At 35.5% G+C, this 19073-nt stretch overlaps 1 protein-coding gene across 1 annotated transcript in view; it reads right to left on the bottom strand.

The window, feature by feature from the left end:
- elp4 (elongator acetyltransferase complex subunit 4) overlaps positions 1 to 19073 on the bottom strand; it is a 351519-nt gene that overhangs the window by 269233 nt on the left and 63213 nt on the right. The window contains exon 5 of the mRNA XM_039749581.1: positions 4604 to 4740. Within this exon, the coding sequence (XP_039605515.1) occupies positions 4604 to 4740 (137 nt within the window). The remainder of the gene's footprint in view (positions 1 to 4603; positions 4741 to 19073) is intronic.

Genomic DNA, 19073 nt, shown 5'->3' with positions numbered 1-19073 from the left:
AAGCCTTGCAGCTGCATTTAGACAATAGACAATAATTGTTGCCAAAAATGCAGCTACTATGTAATTACTTAAAAACGATGACTATGTGATCAATTATTTTGTTTTATATTTGTAATGAATGTACTGTAGATCACTTTGCTGAGATCAATTTTTGTTTTTACACTAAGTAATCTTTTTCTGATGATCAATGTCAAAAAAAAAATTAAATGAGATCAACTGTGCTTCATAATAATGTAAAAATTTCAACGGAGCTGAAAACACTTTTTATATTTACATTGTATCCAACACGATTTGATGCTTTACCCATTGAACAAAAACTGAAAATAATATTCATGTGTTTCTGCTTTTGATATTGAGTATTTGATACTGACATTGAAATATCTTTTAATAATTGCCTTTGGTTGTACTGAATGATAATATGTTGAGATACTCATTTTGTATAAGTATCGCTTTTTAAAATTTTTATGGCATTATTTGCTTGATAGTTTATCCTCACTTTTGCTAGTAGCCTAATGCACTGCAAAACATCTTTCCTCTCCCTTGGTCCTTAACATGACTGATCTTCTACAGTTCCTTCTGTTCTACACATTAAATACAGGTAGATCAAATATACAAATCAATGAGCTGAGCTGAGATCACCAGTGGCCACAACCCTATGATAATCGATTTAAACAGAGGAGTGGGTCTCACAAGTTTTGTCCTCTAGGTGTTTGACCATCTCTTTCTCTCTTTAATGGACACAGACACACACAATATATATATATATATATATATATATATATATATATATATATATATATATATATATATATATATATATATATATATATATATACTGCTCAAAAGAATTAAAGGAACACTTTTTAATCAGAGTATAGCATAAAGTCAATGAAGCTTATGGGATATTAATCTGGTCAGTTAAGTAGCAGAGGGGGTTGTTAATCAGTTTCAGCTGCTGTGGTGTTAATGAAATTAACAACAGATGCACTAGAGGGGCAACAATGAGATGACCCCCAAAACAGGAATGGTTTAACAGGTGGAGGCCACTGACATTTTTCCCTCCTCATCTTTTCTGACTGTTTCTTCACTAGTTTTGCATTTGGCTACAGTCAGTGTCACTACTGGTAGCATGAGGCGATACCTGGACCCTACAGAGGTTGCACAGGTAGTCCAACTTCTCCAGGATGGCACATCAATACGTGTCATTGCCAGAAGGTTTGCTGTGTCTCCCTGCACAGTCTCAAGGGCATGGAGGAGATTCTAGGAGACAAGCAGTTACTCTAGGAGAGCTGGAGAGGGCCATAGAAGGTTCAAAACCCATCAGCAGGACCAGTATCTGCTCCTTTGGGCAAGAAGGAACAGGATGAGCACTGCCAGAGCATGCAGCTCGATTGGCATTCGCCATAGAATACCAGAATTGGCAGATGCACCACTGGTGCCCTGTGCTTTTTACAGATGAGAGCAGGTTCACCCTGAGCACGTGACAGAAGTGAAAGGGTCTGGAGAAGCCATGGAGAACATTATGCTGCCTGTAACATCATTCAGCATGAGCAGTTTGGTGGTGGGTTAATGATTGCCTGGGGAGGCATATCCATGGAGGGTCACACAGACCGCTACAGACTTGACAAAGGCACCTTGGCTGCCATTAGGTATCAGGATGAAATCCTTGGACCCATTGTCAGACCCTATGCTGGTACAGTGGCTCCTGGTGCACGACAATTCCTGGCCTCATGTGGTGAGAGTATGCAGGCAGTTCCTGGAGGATGAAGGAATTGATACCATTGACTGGCCACCACACTTTCCTGACCTAAATCCAATAGAACACCTCTGGGACATTATGTTTTGGTCCATCCAATGCCACCAGGTTGCACCTCAGACTGTCCAGGAGCTCAGTGATGCCCTGGTCCAGATCTGGGAGGAGATCCCCCATAACACCATCTGTCATCTCATTAGAAGCATGCACCGATGTTGTCAGGCATGTATACAAGAACACAGGGACCATACAAAGTGCTGCGTACAATTTTGAGTTGCTGCAATTAAATTTTGGCAAAATGGACTAGCCTGCCACATAATTTTTCACTCTGATTTTTGGGTCGTCTTTGAATTCAGGGCTCTGTAGGTTGATCATTTTCATTTCCATCAAACAATGTGGCATCCTTTCGTTCCTAACACATTACCCAGTCTATATCAGTATAGATATCCAGGAGGATTTCTTTTTCCCATTGAGATCTGTGTTTTCAAAGTGTTCCTTTAATTTTTTTGAGCAGTTTATATATAAAACACACACCTCTTCTGCATGGATTCTCAGGATGGCTCCACATGTTCTAACAGCATCACTCTCCCAGACTCGTGATAATTCCACTGAAGGTATTTTTTCACATATTGAAGAGTGAAATAAAAAAAACCTCAAAACTATGTAACCGAAAAGAAATAACACCTTCTTAAAGACAAACAAATAGTCTATTTGTGTGAATATCCTTTCTTCAATATAACAATTGTGAAAAAGATATATCATCAACATGATCTGTTACTTTTATTTCAGAGAAAGGCATAGTTTGCATTTCTTTGCTCATTTAGCAAGACTAGATAAAAAAATACATTAAATAATTGTGTATGTCCTTTGTAGCAATCTTTGACTTATAATGTAAATCACACAGACTCTTTCTTCAGACTACCTGAAACTAATTCTGGTTTACAGGGACCGTAGCCTATCCAATAGCAATGGATGCAAGGCAGAAACCAATTCTGGAAGGCACTAGGCTATATAGTAGGGCACATTCACACGCACTACATAATGAATTTTAAGTTGTAATTGACCTAGCATTCACATATTTGGAAGTGCAAAGAAAACTAATACACCATAAAATCCAGCAAAGGTAGAATTAGAAAATGAGACTTCAACTACCTTTGATATTGTCAGTGTAGTTAAAATTTGCTTTCATGCAGTTAACTGCAAGAAAGTCAAAAAAATATAGGTTTTACACAGTTAGCACCTTGTTAAATATATTATATGATATATTTCCCACTGAGCATCCATATTTTATACATAATGATAAGAGGTAGGTGATAATCCACAAGAGCAAATGTGTTAGCTAATTAGGATTAAATTCAGAGAAGCGTCGAATATACTACTGCTCTGCAAGACATCTTTTACTGTTATAGAAGTAGTCCCATTTAAACAACAGGGTCCGTATCACCTAGAGAGTAATTTATACCAATTACACCATATCACAAAATAGCCCAATTTAATCGTCAGAAAGTCAACATGGGGCATCTTGGATGTAAGAAAAACCAGTGTAAGGGATTAATTTTTAGTGAATTAGCTGTCATTTTGTCTTTTTGACGACTCTTTCCTAACAGGATAAAACATATTTTTTTCCACTTTATGACCTTCATGCACAGAATTTAATAAGTTGTCAAAAGATAACACTTGAAATAATTTGGTAAAATGATAATTTTTAACTAAGGGATGCTTCAGTATAATCTGAATCTTATTTTTGAACAAGTCATTTTCTCTTCTATGCCCATCGTTTTTATGTCTTACAAACATTTCACTGTTATATACATAAGAAAGACTGACATATAGTTAATTGTGTAATAAAATTTTGTAGTGGGATTTTATTTACAAGATCTTTAATTAAAATAAAGCACTATGCTGGGCCACTTTGCTGCCCACCTCTTATAAACAGCCTTTCCTAGAACAGTTTGTTAAAATAAGGAAGGAAAGGAAAAAATAATCCATTCAATAAAGTATACTTGAATAATAATAACCTTAAGTTTTAAAAAGCACATATTAAAAGGGTCGTCATGAATGGTGTAAAAGTGATATATATATGGCCCACAGTCAAATTTATGAACTAAAACAGGCACGAAGCTATAAAATTATCAAACCATCTCAAAACACTGGCTAATGTTAATGTTTTAGGATATGCTTTATACTATGTAATAGAGCAATAGCACACAAGCCTTTTAAAATATTTTACTTTGAAGGTCTGTACTCATCATATAAGCCACTTTAACATTTGATAGTTAAGCAAATATCTTAATGAATTGCCCCACTTCTTAACATAGTAATGGCTCATATGGATAGATGTTAAAAAGAACTGAATGGTAGCTAAAATAAAATGGAAAGCTTAATAAAAATGAGGCTTCTTTAAGTAACAAAACCAGATTGCTTTGTTTACTATGTAACAAAAATTAGGTCTTAATGCAAAGAATGATACTGACCTTTGGACATGCAAGATCAGTACAAGCATAAAACCAAGAGAGTAAACACAGAATCTACTTGTTCAAATTTACTAAAGCATTTTAGCAGCTAAATTGACTTTTGTGAAAATGGAATTTGTTTTACACACAAAATATATAAAGTTGTTTTTCTTATCTTTATTATCTAAGTATATTATAAAGAATTATAACATCCACATTCAATCATGCAGTTAATTGCATTTACAGTGGCAGACAAATTATAGCCCACTAAAAATGTTCTTTTTCCCCTAGGCTTTATGAGTATTTTCAAGTGGTCATTTGTGCAAGTGAATCTGAAAAACAAGAAACATGACAATTTTAAAAATATTAATTAGTAATAAAATATGTACTTACTGACCTTGACACCGAATATTTTAAATGCACCTCAGCAGGAAGATAGAATGGGTAATATTCTGCAGATTCAAAAGTTTCTGCACTCATTTGCTTTGATGCATCATAATAGTGTCCAAATCTTGATGATGCAGCTAAAACAGTCTTCATGGGGAAGGAAAAAAAAAACACACTAGTGTAACATTGGTTGCATTCAGTATCAACAATATACATCTTAGAGTCTAAATCCATGGATATTTACTATATTAGTGCAAAAATTAATAAAAATACAAATTAGTGAGGAAGTAAACAATTATTAAACAAGAAAATGTGTGCTGCTTTATTGCACACTCAACTATAACTGTATTTTTACCATACAAATCTAAACTTACAGAATGTAGAGTTTAAAATCAAGAAATGCAACTGAAAATAAAAAATGCTAAATAAAAGAATAGAATAAATATCCAAAGTTCTCTAAAGATCCTAAGGACAAGATACTATCTGGTTTTAGACAGTTCCTTGGGTTGACAAGACTAAAATAAAACTTTTAAAATAAGACAAGGAAAGTCTGCACTTGGCAGAACTCAGAGGGAGGCCTAAAATGTTAAGTGCCTCCTGTCAGGGTGGCTGGTTCTAGTGTCTGCCTATAAGGCTATTTGTGTTCCAAGCTCAAATAAAGTGTTTTAATTAAAGAAGAGGAGTCATAAATGGATTTTTCTGCTGCCCATATTTTTTAAATCCAGTTAAATAACCCTGTTCATCTCTTTGGTTGTTGTTTTTTTTTTTTTTTTGTTTATCCAACATGCCTATATTAATTTTTCCAGTTTGATAAATCCATATAGTTATGGATTTCACTTACACACATACATTAATGATAATTTAAAATCTTAAAATATATAAATAATAAATGCATCAATAAGAACTTAAGTTTTAAAACTTATCAAAAATCATTTTTAGCAGCATAAAAATAGTAAAACAGCAAGACTACTGTCTGGCCAAATCTCTTTTTTAAAGGATAAGAGCTTTTCGCTCTCTCTCTTTCTTTTTATTGTAGTTCTTGACAGAGCTCATCTCTTCTATTTGCTTGACCAGACCTCCTTAACGTTTTTTTTTTTGGAAGGCCTTGACTAACTGAACTTTGATCTGATGTCTTCATTGAAAAAACCTCTAGGTTGCTTATTTTGAATGTAAATCCTCCATAAGGCCTATTGGTGAATTGTATAGATAGCAAAAAGAATAAAAACAAGAAGTTTCCAGGGTCCTCTTTGAGAATCCTGACGGCATACTTGTGCTCCTAATCCACATTGCAATATGGATTACGGTAGGGGATAACCTTTCTTAATTCAGAAGAAAGAGTAGAGCATCTACAAGATGGGTGGAGACTAGGATTTAGCCATAATAAAACTGAGTGTAATAAAAGCATAGTCTGTGTCAGAATCCTGTGAATAAGCTTCAATGTACCAAATTCCCAGGCCTGGTGGGGAACCTTGCAAAAGCCTACCTGAATCAACTAAGCGTGAGTAATCTGCCTTAGATGAATGACCGGGGTGAAGTCTTTTCATTCCTTAGAAGTTTACGAGTTGATAAATTTATTATCAGCGTGTATTAGGTCCTTTTCCTGTCACCTCTTTATTTTACAGCTAGCGTGGACAGAAAAAAGCAGATGAATCTTTTAGCTAGCAGAAATCTTTTGGACTACCTTCTGCTGCTGACATTTCTAATTGCAACACTAATGTGTCAGAAACCTGAGATTTCAGATGTATCAAAGCAGAAAATTGATTTCATGCTGTGACAGTTTATATATTGTCCCAAGTACATAAATGGCTCATTCAGAGTGAAATGCACCTCTTAATTTTGTTTAGAGATAGCTTTAACTACTTTTTAATCCTAGAGAAGGATATGAAAATGCTTTATCATGCTAAAAATATGAATTTATTGTTTTGCCAAATCACTTAAATTATTATTTACTAAGTAATTAAAAAATAATTAAGAGTTTCCTTAATGAAATACTCCTAATAAAGTGCATAATTTTTTAAACATAGAAAAAAATATTTTTGTAAAGGATTATGCCTTTCAAGGATACAACAGCAGGTCCAGTGACAAGATTTGAAACCACAAGTTCTCTGCTCAAGAGCACATGGATAAAGAATTTTATTAGTTTTCTACAACATTTACTTGTGAAATTTGTACCGAAACCAGTTGTACCATGAGAGAGAAAATGGACACGGGAAGGAAATGTCAGGAACTATCTTAAATACTGCTGAAGCTTAGAAGAATACCTTATATTTTTAAACATTGTTATTTACAGCATTTGCCACATCATTAACCCATTTAAAGGCATCAGAACAACACACCACTTTAAAAGCACCCTTCCTAGTAATCTAGAACAGATCTTCTGAAGTCCAGAAATACTTCACTAGTTTTAAATTTAATTTATTTTCTATGGATATATTAAATTATGTAAAGGGAAGAGTTAAACTTATTAAGCAAAAACTACTTTGTGAATTTCTAAATAAACTAAATACATCCATTGCATAATAGCTAAAGGAAAAAAAAATGTTTACAGCTTCATAAATAATCAAATATTTAGCAGAACATTGGTTTACTCAACTCTCCCACATACTGTTAGAATTAAACGAAATACTGATTTCTAAATGAAAGATAAAAAAAGGCTAAATCACCATTAAATATTATATTTTGAATTTTATAGCTCATCAGTGGTGTTATACAGCCTTAATAATAAAAGGCAACTACTTTGATGATTTTTTAAAGCAATGATTTGCAGCAGTTCACTCTATATTCTACCAATATTTATATTTTGTAATTAATTATATAAGGAAAAACAACAACCATCATAATGCAAACAAACTTGTATATCCTATGTTTAATCACATTGCATGATGATATACTGTAAACTATAACTAGTCGGTGACTATAATGTTACCATCGTTTCACTAGGGCATAAATATGCTAGAAAAATTTAAGATACTGTATACAGAGCAGGAACTAGCCATGTCATGCAAAAATACAGTGGAAACAAAACAGGAACTAGTAATAGACTATTTGTTCAGCGTTCTGTTTTATTAGAAGAAAAGCATCATTATACTGTTCAGAATGAGAAAAAACATAAGATGACTTACTTCTGCAGCTGCCCTGTACAAAATCCAATGCTGCTATTTATATATATTTGATCAGACTGATATCTGTAACCTAAATGAACAGTGTACCTGAGATTCATCTGTCCTTGCACAGTTGATAAGTGCTAACCTTAACTTTTAGTTCTCTTTGTGCCATTTCTAAAAATACCTTTAATTTTTTGGATTTATTTTATTTTATACAATACTCACTGTCTGTAACACTGTTTATTAGAAAGTAACAAAGAAGCAACGTAGTTACTGTTATTAATGTGATTGAAGTAACCCTGAAACCAGACTCTAAGACTTGTTCAGATTCCTAGTAGCACGGGAAAAGCAGCATAAGGAAGTAGCATTTTGAATTGTAACAATACATAACATTCTCCAATATAAATTGCAGAAATACCAGAAACTTTGTCTTTTGGTTTTCTGTTGTCCATTTTGCTAATATAAGCAGAACAAAAACGTCTCAACATCTTCTTCTGCACATTCTGTGAAAATGTATAAATTAAGCAATACATTCTGCTAACACTGGTAACATTCTTCAATGAATAATATGTACTACTAAATGTTACAGTGTTTGTTAGCATGTCCAGAAAATGAGCTGGCATGCATTCCATGGTTCCCTACCTGCACCTAATACTGTACCTGGAAATATTTTTGTAGGATCCAGTTCAGTTCAGTTCAGTATTTTCTATGAGGACTTTTGTTTATAATAATTTCAATATGGATTTCCAAAAACTACTTTTCCACTAAATCCTTAACTAATATTTTACATTTCATCTTGTAGCAGATACCTCTATTGATTAAATTAATTAAAATAAAAGAAAGTAAAATTACTAAGTGTTTATGACATCAGGCCTTGTAAACATGACATTGTGGGCATTTAATACAAGTGTTCATAAAATTAAAACAGCTGAATTTGACTTTCTTTTATTTATATTAAAATTCTAAATCTACTGGCATATAATTTAAAGTGCACATCCTTTTAGGTCATTAAGAAAAATTAAACAAGAATCGACATGTTGAGTTACTCAGTTATTTAAAGTATTAAATGACATGGTTATATCAAACATTAAAATTGAAAATATTGCACATTATTTCATCATTTGCCTGAGCACATTTGAATTTAATATAGAACCATCAGTGTTTCCTACAGGAGTTTCTGACATGCATAGCATGGAATAAAACATGGAACAAAGGGACAAAGACTTCCATCAAATGTTTTATACTGTATACAGTGGTGTGAAAAACTATTTGCCCCCTTCCTGATTTCTTATTCTTTTGTATGTTAGTCACACAAAATGTTTCTGATCATCAAACACATTTAACCATTAGTCAAATATAACACAAGTAAACACAAAATGCAGTTTTTAAATGATGGTTTTATTATTTAGGGAGAAAAAAAATCCAAACCTACATGGCCCTGTGTGAAAAAGTAATTGCCCCCTTGTTAAAAAATAACCTAACTGTGGTATATCATACCTGAGTTCAATTTCCGTAGCCACCCCCAGGCCTGATTACTGCCACACCTGTTTCAATCAAGAAATCACTTAAATAGGAGCTGCCTGACACAGAGAAGTAGACCAAAAGCACCTCAAAAGCTAGACATCATGCCAAGATCCAAAGAAATTCAGGAACAAATGAGAACAGAAGTAATTGAGATCTATCAGTCTGGTAAAGGTTATAAAGCCATTTCTAAAGCTTTGGGACTCCAGCGAACCACAGTGAGAGCCATTATCCACAAATGGCAAAAACATGGAACAGTGGTGAACCTTCCCTGGAGTGGCCGGCTGACCAAAATTACCTCAAGAGCGCAGAGACGACTCATCCGAGAGGTCACAAAAGACCCCAGGACAACGTCTAAAGAACTGCAGGCCTCACTTGCCTCAATTAAGGTCAGTGTTCACGACTCCACCATAAGAAAGAGACTGGGCAAAAATGGGCTGCATGGCAGATTTCCAAGACGCAAACCACTGTTAAGCAAAAAGAACATTAGGGCTCGTCTCAATTTTGCTAAGAAACATCTCAATGATTGCCAAGATTTTTGGGAAAATACCTTGTGGACTGATGAGACAAAAGTTGAACTTTTTGGAAGGCAAATGTCCCGTTACATCTGGCGTAAAAGGAACACAGCATTTCAGAAAAAGAACATCATACCAACAGTAAAATATGGTGGTGGTAGTGTGATGGTCTAGGGTTGTTTTACTGCTTCAGGACCTGGAAGGCTTGCTGTGATAGATGGAACCATGAATTCTACTGTCTACCAAAAAATCCTGAAGGAGAATGTCTGGCCATCTGTTCGTCAACTCAAGCTGAAGCGATCTTGGGTGCTGCAACAGGACAATGACCCAAAACACACCAGCAAATCCAACTCTGAATGGCTGAAGAAAAACAAAATGAAGACTTTGGAGTGGCCTAGTCAAAGTCCTGACCTGAATCCAATTGAGATGCTATGGCATGACCTTAAAAAGGCGGTTCATGCTAGAAAACCCTCAAATAAAGTTGAATTACAACAATTCTGCAAAGATGAGTGGGCCAAAATTACTCCAGAGCGCTGTAAAAGACTCATTGCAAGTTATCGCAAACGCTTGATTGCAGTTATTGCTGCTAAGGGTGGCCCAACCAGTTATTAGGTTCAGGGGCAATTACTTTTCACACAGGGCCATGTAGGTTTGGATTTTTTTTCTCCCTAAATAATAAAAACCATCATTTAAAAACTATATTTTGTGTTTACTTGTGTTATATTTGACTAATGGTTAAATGTGTTTGATGATCAGAAACATTTTGTGTGACTAACATGCAAAAGAATAAGAAATCAGGAAGGGGGCAAATAGTTTTTCACACCACTGTAGGTAAACATTTAGCATATCTATCTATCTATTGAGTTTCACCATTCACGTGGTATTTGTTTAAAATATAAACAAAACACAATGTAACTAGATTGCCTTCATTTCTAACAAATGTATATAAAAAGGATACTGTATAAAGATATAACTTTCAATTATTTGTAATACTTGTAAGAAAAAGCTTTGCATGTAATGCATGCTAATGAGACAGAATGTTTTTTAACATGATAGCTTTTAGTATTTTGCTGTTATTTTCTTTTTTCCTCAGGCAAATTCAAAACCTGCATTTAGTTTTAAAATATGCTTTTTTTGTACTGCTTACAATTCCCATTCCATTTCATTCTACAACCAGTGTTGGAAATGTTATTTCTAGTTTTTGCAGGGATGGGAAAGAGAAGTTTGTGTTGATAACATCTTACTCTTTATCTACTGGCTAATTCAGCTTCATTTGAGGGGAAACAGAAGCAGAGCAAAATGAGAATAATGCATATGGATGGAGAGGAAAAAAAAATCAATCCATTCTGCATCATCCATGAATATAAAATAAGCAATACCCATAACCTTAATGTGTTTATGCTTTATTTGCTGATAGATTTGGCTCAAGTCAGACAAATGACAAAATTAGAATAACTTTAACCAAAATGACCAAGTATTTATTTTAGAGATAGGGAAATTTGTGATTCTCTAAGCTAAAATCAAGCTTGATAATTGTTTTAGGCTGCTATCATTTAGAACTGTTTCAGGTCACGTCAGTGCGTTCTAAAGTCACAGAAACATTTTGAAGAAGGAAAAGAACAACAGTGCAGAGTATAATTGGCAACACACTTTTTAAATGATATATGAATGTAAAGAAATTAATATTGAATCAGTCTATTCATGTTGGTTTCTCATTTAAAGTAATTTCACCCTGAAACGTTTAGTAAGTACTTGAATAACTTATTTTGTGGAATTCTTAACAAATGCTGGTTTTTAGTCATACTTTTAAGCAAAAAAGTACACAAACAAGGTCAGTTTCCTGATATACAACACAGTGCAGCCATGGTGGGTTTCGGCGAGTTGGCCAGTTATATTACAGTATATTGTACTTCCTTCTTTCACTTTTTGCATTCGACAATATACTTTTTAACCCCCTTTAAACGCTTAACAACTTCAAAAAAAGCATTCAAGTTTATAAAATAACAAAAGTCTAAGAGGGAAGTGTGCATGTGTTTTAAAATAGAAGGTCTTCATACAGAATTGGAATCTGATTTGTTGTCTCTACAGATTATTGGTAAAACTTATTTTCACATATTTTGGCCCTGGCACAAAATAATCAACTAAAAGTGTCCAGCAAGTGCCAGGACTATCTCCTCCTGAGGAATGAGCAACAGAATAGTGTTGTCACAAATGCAGAGCTTGCTCATTATTGGCAGCAGGTGGGTGTGTGTGCATATGCACGCACATTGAGGCAATGACTTTTGGACAATTGCCTTTTGTCAAGTAGGGCAACAAAGAAACAACTTCTTTCCAAGAAAAACATCAGGGACAGACTGAAATTCTGCAGGAAGCACAAAGATTGGACAGCAGAAGACTGATACAAAGTTATTTTTTCAGATGATCCTCCTTCCGACTGTTTGGGACATCTGGAAAATCGATTGTTTGGAGAAGGAAAAGGTGAACACTATTATGAGTCCCTGTGTCGTTCCAACAGTGAAGCATCCTAAGATAATCCATATGTGGAGTTTCTTCTCATCCAAGGGAGTGGGCCCACTCACAATTATGCCCAAGAACACTGTTATCAATAAAGAATGGTATCATAATGTCCACAAAGAGCAACTTCTCCCAACGATCCTTTTGTAATTTGGTAAAGATCTGCGTATTTTTCAGCATGATGGAGCACCATATCACAAGGCAAAGGTGATAATAACAAAGTGGCTTGGAGAAAATAATAATTGAAAGTTTGGACCTGTGGCCAAGAAACTCCCCAGATCTTAATCCTATTGAGAACCTGCAGTTATCAAAAAGTGGGTGGACAAATAGAAGGCTTCAAATTATGATCAACTCCAATCACTAATAGGGCAAGAATGGATCACCATCTGTCAGGATTTGGTTCAGAATCTGATATCCAGCATGCCAGAGTGAATTGCAGAAGTTAAGAAGAAGAAGGGTTAACACTGTAAATATTTACTTTTCACATAAATTTGATGTACATTATATATTTGCCAATAAAAGCCTTCAAAACTTGTTTTTATAATTTATAACCATAGAAACATGTAAAAGAAAAATCTGAAAATGCTGAAGCAACAAAATTTTCAAAGCACAACATTTGGTTTACTGCCAAAACTTCTGACCACTACTACAGATCTTTTTCTACACATCCTTTACAGGAGCGTCCTATTTTTATTTTTAAATAACTGTCTTGTCTTTTTCTTAAACACATCCCTTCACAATGCATTAGGGATAGATTTTTCGGCCCTGCTGTTTTACTTCTGAATCTACAGTACAAATCCAAATTTTTAAGCAACTTTTCAGTACCAAATGCCAGCTTATTTTTCTTATTAAAGACAATGAAAAGTAATTGCCATATTCCTGATTTTCTTTAGATGTGTTAATTTTTTTCTTTTCAAAGCCAATAATCCTCATTTTATTTATCTAAGCCAACCTGTATTTGAGCTGAGTGCTGTCTTGAAACACAATTCCTGAAACAACAAGCTTAACAAAAAAATATGTACATTTTTGCTTTGATTGTAAAGAAGGAAAAAAAGAGGGAATCGGTTTAGTTTAGTTTAGTTCTGTATGCTATTCTTGGACAAATACTCCTAACTGCATAGCTGAGCTAGCATTCCATGATGCAAAGGATACATTTGGATCTATTATTCACAGGTTGACTTTTTTTTCATCTATCCACGGATCTAATTATAGTTTATTCTTCTTGTGCTTCACTTTAATATTTTATTCTGTATTGTTTGTTAACTTAAAATGTGACATTTAGTACATCCAACTGCTTCATTTATGTGGAATAGGATGAGTACGCCAGATGGACGCTTCAGACACAGGACTGAATACCATGATAAACCAAAGCGTTGATGGTGCTGAACATCACCCCATCAAGTTCCTGAGCCGGAAACTGTTGGACTAGAAGACCAGGTATGCGGTGGTGGAGCGAGAGGCTCTTGACGATTAACACTAGAATTACCAGAGCCAACAAAAAAACTTGTAAATCCGGCCCTTCGTAAATCCCTTCACACCTCTCCGTCAGCCTCTTTTGTCTTCTAAATGTGTCGATAAGTCCAAGCAGCAAGCAGCCTGCTATACCATCCCCCCACTGCCTCAGAATGGGCAAGAAGTTCTCCCTGCCTTGATTGATTATCTGGGAGTGAGCTACTCAGAATTGTAAGGGGAAATAATATGATGTGTTTTGTGTCTACAACAATCTATGTAAACACATCATTAAAACAGAAATGTTTTTCATGTTTTAGTAATAAATAACAAAATGTAGACATGAATCAGCTGTAAATGTATGGCATTTCTAAAAGTTAGCTTTTTTCAGTTTTATTCTGTCAGTCACGCTCACGCTTTCTTTTTCGCCCGGTGCTGTGTTGACATCATGCAGCAGAAGGCGTGAGCTTATTCAGTGTGAGCAGGAGCATGCAGGTGGCCAGTTGCTTGTGCTAACACGCTTGACTTGGCAGCAATTAACGCACAAGTACTGTGCAAGGCGTGCACGGGGGCCACTGAGAAATGAAGAGTGTTCTTTACTCATCTTGCATAGGAATTTAGTCGTCACTGCTTACAAGAAAAGGCGATGGATAAAGAAAAACAGGATGCCACATCGACAAGCTTCTGTTCCAAGACCGCCGCTCCCCCCAGCCTCTTCAATGTAACAGTAACCACAGCACAGACAGAAGTGTGTACATTGGGACAGGTACACGTCGTAAACGTAGAAAGCACGGTCCTTGGGTGTGTGGAAACAGTTAACATTTGAATCTGATGATGGTATATAGCGTGGAACTGACCTCTCTGTACTAGTCTTTTCTCTGCATGTCCTAGAGTACAAAAGAAACACCCCCATGCACCCAAAAGTAGACACAGGCAAGATCGAAAAAAAAAAAAAAAAATGTGGTCACTGATTATGTACATAATGTTTTCCGAAATGTACTATACAGGTCAAAAAATGAGTTATTCCAAATATCATATATACCTATTTCTCTGTTTTTTTGTCAGTGCAGCTTTGACATCATGGATCATAAGGTGTATACTAATTCAGTGTGAACACGAACACTCAAAAAAACTGAATAAAAAAAATTCAAGTGACGGTGAGATATGAAGAAGGCAGATTCACCAGCTTTTGTGTGTCAGCTTTTATCCCTCCAGATCGGAGAATTTCCAGTTCCATTGTCTCAAAACACCACTCACATCTACAGTTATTCCCAGTTTCAGATAAAAAGTAACCACATCAGATCTGTTGTTGTAGCGTGATCGTGACTGAGAGAATAAAAGTACTATAAATTTACACTGGCTGTTACAGACACAAATCAAATGTATGTTTTTATTGTATAATATTAACAAAAAGCGCATTTCACTACTCAAAACGGCAAATTCGCCTGGGAGGTGGTTTCGAACTCACGACCTCTGGATTATAAGTTGGCAGTTCTAACCACAGCACTAATGAAACTTTTGTATTGTACTTGCACCTTTTGTGAGTGTTTATTTGATATTTGGCCATCACCCATCATACATTATACAGTTCATTTTTACATTTTGTTATTTATTACTAAAACATGAAAAAGTTTTTGTTTTAACGATGTGTTTACATAGATTGTTGTACACACACAACACACATCAAATTATTTCCCCTTACAATTCTGGGTAGCTCACTCCCAGATAATCAATCAAGGCAGGAACTGGGAGAACTTCTTGCCCGTTCTGAGGCGTTGGGGGGGGGATGATACAGCAGCCTGCTTGTTCAACACATTTAGAAGACAAAAGACGCTGACGGAGAGGTGTGAAGGGATTTAAGGTGGGCCGGATTTACAAGTTTTTTCGTTGGCTCTGGTAATTCTAGTGTTAATTGGGCAGTAACCCAGCTGAGGGACTACCAGTTAAGTCATGAGTTTACCCTCGTTACGGATCATACCTCTTTGCAGTGAATGGCTATACATAAAGAGTTGAACACATGAGTCACATGAGATCTAGCCTTATAGGTTTACTCTAGTTTATCACTAGAGCTCACAGCAAACCAACACTGATGCTCTTTCTCAGGTTCATGTCCTTTCAGTTCAGACCTCTCAACCCTGAGGGGGTTTGTGTTACACACGTGTGCATAGGAGGCAGTCAAGGGGCTTAATCAAACATACTGGACCAGATAAGGGGTTGGCAATGTGTACTAATGATTTTTCTCCTCTCCCAACAGAACCACAAATATATACTGACAGGTGGAATCCCGTTATAATGAAACTCCTGGGACTATAAAAATATTTTGTTACAATGAATATGGAGAAAATATGTGACAATTTGCCATGTCTAATAGTAGCGGCACAAGGACAACTCCATAGCTGCTCTGCTGCATCTGGTAAATGGTAAACCAGAGGCAAAGTAATTGGTTGTCCTCTGCAGGATCGGGATTACTGCATACCGTGCTGGTCGCACAATGTTTAATGTTTAACACTGGGATTTGATCTGTTCTACCTCACACTCTCCTGATCTGTCTTCTCCAGACCCCGTCTACCACAGCGGTGATTCAAAGCTGCTTGTGCCCTTCTTACCTGAATATGGGAGCTAAAGCAGCACAATCACCTGTGCCGCTGCTCCTAACAGCTCCAATTCTGAATGAAGCCTTGAGACTGCCTTCTCTATAAAGTAAATTACCTGAAAACCTGGACTCATCTTCCTGTCTCTCATGCAACTCTGTGACCCAAGCCTGACAATACCTGTATAAAAAAACAATGCTTCCTAAACCGTAAAAAATATTTTATTTGAAAATGAGACATTGGATATTTATTTTTTTTATAATAGAAATACAGGCATGAAGATACAGAATGAAAATAAGATGTTAAAAGTATTTTTTTTTAAATAGAAATACATGTGTGAACAAAGAATAAAAATGGGAAATTAGATGTATTTTTTTAATAGAAATACAAGTATGAAAATACAGAATGAAAATGAGTTGTTAGATGAAGATGAAGGGGCAATTCCAAAATGCTTTTGCCATGCCATTTTTCTTCATTCTGCAATCAACTTTTTCCAGGATTGTTAGTTTTTCTTTAAGCATAAACTGACGCCATTTCTCACCTTTTTTTGCTCATCTCAAAGAAAACTTTAAGAAGCACTGTGAAACTCGAACACTATGGTATCCACACAAAACTACCCATGCAGACACTCGAATTCGGCTATGTGTATGATGTTGTGCCTACACACTTGTTGAGACTGCCGAGACCATAAATTTCACAAGACTGTCTCTCTTTTTGAGACAACCTCTTGCAGGGTTTCCAAGATTTGGCAGGGAAAGTGTAGGAGTGGCATTAAGTTTTTTTTGCATTGCATTATCAACTTCTGTGGCCATTTCTGGTCAAAAAAGATTTTGCTATACTGAGATTTACATTTCATTAAAACAAGATTCATTTAACATGATGTTCTATGATGTTCTATGAACACCTGTCAGGACCCACAAAAAATATTCATTACTCTAAAAATTTTGGTACTCGCTATAACAGGATTTAACCTGTATATATATCACTAGAATTCCTAAAGCTTAGGTTTTTTTTTCGTTTTCCCTGAGCTCCTTAAACATATGACAAGAAGCTTGTAGCTCCTTATTGCTGTGATAACAGCCCACTTTTGATTTGCAAGTGTGTGGTTTAGCAGAACGCAGCCTGCTACACCCCCCTAGCCCCTATTCAGTCAGATGAAGGAATTGCCCTGCTGCAATCCTCACAACTGAACTCTTTGCTGAAGTGTTTATTTGGCGATCTGTTTGTAGGAAATTATATAGGTAATGAAACACCATGATTTGAAATACATAAATTTCATGTGTGTTCCATGTCTACAACGATCTGTGTAAATATATAATGACAGAGGAAATGCAGGGCAATAAATGCTGAACACACATCTAAAACAGAAAATGTGTTCATATGTTATAGTAATAATGACATAATTCTGATGTGAAGTATAGGATGTGTGAAGCCCAAATATCCAAGAAACACTTTCACAAAAGGTGTAACAAAACAAGTATGCTTTTATTCAAGAGTAAAACCAATGAAAATGAAAATTGCTCAACTGACATGATGCTGAAGCCCAACTATCAGTCGGTACAAAATAAAAAATGTCCACAAACGTGTGTGTTAGCACGTTTCATTTTCAACCAGTTATCACAGTAGTAACGGTGCCTTGTCATGGAGCTGCACAGATGGCGCACTGTACGCTACTATTTACCAAGTCAGAACCCTGTGTCTTCTCTGCGTTTAGAGCTTTGAGGAGTGACCTGCTATTATTATTATTACTATTATTATTATTATTATCATAAAACAAAAACATACATTTCATGTGAGTCTGTAACATCATGCGTAAAGTTATGTTACTTATAAAACATTTCTTCTCACACAGACATTCATAAGCATGTCACTTGAATTAGTTTTTTATTTGGTTTCATTCTTGGATTCTTGAATAAAACTGAATTTGAACCAATTTTTTTTATTCACTTTTATTCTGCAGTCCTTACCTCTGCACCAGCCAAATGGGCGTGTCTATTTTGTATCAACTGATAGTTGGGCTTCAGTTTTTACACATTGCTAGAAACATGTAAATTGAACAATTTCTTCTACTTCGGGTATATTCTTAAATAAAAGTGCACTTGTTTTATTATATCTTTTGTGAAAGTGTTTACTTGATATTTGGACTTCACACATTATATACTTCATGTCAACGGTTTACAATTATTACAATAACATGAAAAAAAAATCTGCTTAAGTTATGTGTTCAACATTTCTTGCCTCGCATTTCTTGTCATTCTAAATTACACAGAGCGTTGTAGACACGGAACACACATGAAATGTATGTATTCCAAAAAATGATATATTATTTACCCTATACAATTCCAGACACCTTCAGACTTCAGCTATGAGAATTTTGCTGATTTCAGTTATCTTGGTGGGGGATGAATGAATGAACAGGCTGCTTGCTGCTTGTGCTGACTGACACATTTGCAAAACAAAGACAAGGGAATTTAAAGTGGCCCAACATTACAAATATTTTCGTAGGCTTTGGGGATTATAGCGATATACATATAAAACTATCGGACATAGTTTAGAATGGCACATACCTATATCTATAAGCTCCCACAATTCACACTGCATATCAGGAGAAAAGCAGAGTTGTGTTGCGGTGCAGCAGTCTATTAGCCAGTGAAAGAGCTGTGAAGAAGCTGTCTGTTGTTAAGGTTCTGCCTCTGTCCTGAAACAGCTACATAAGCTTTATGACCACAGACTCAGAAGGTCTTTGTCCTGGAATGTAACTCAAAACACAGCTCTCAACAAAATGT

Source organism: Polypterus senegalus, chromosome 1 (assembly GCF_016835505.1).
Source record: "Polypterus senegalus isolate Bchr_013 chromosome 1, ASM1683550v1, whole genome shotgun sequence".
Classification (NCBI taxonomy): Eukaryota; Metazoa; Chordata; class Cladistia; order Polypteriformes; family Polypteridae; genus Polypterus; species Polypterus senegalus.
The sequence above is the reverse complement of the archived record's forward strand: the minus strand, read 5'-3'. Positions and strand labels throughout refer to the sequence as shown.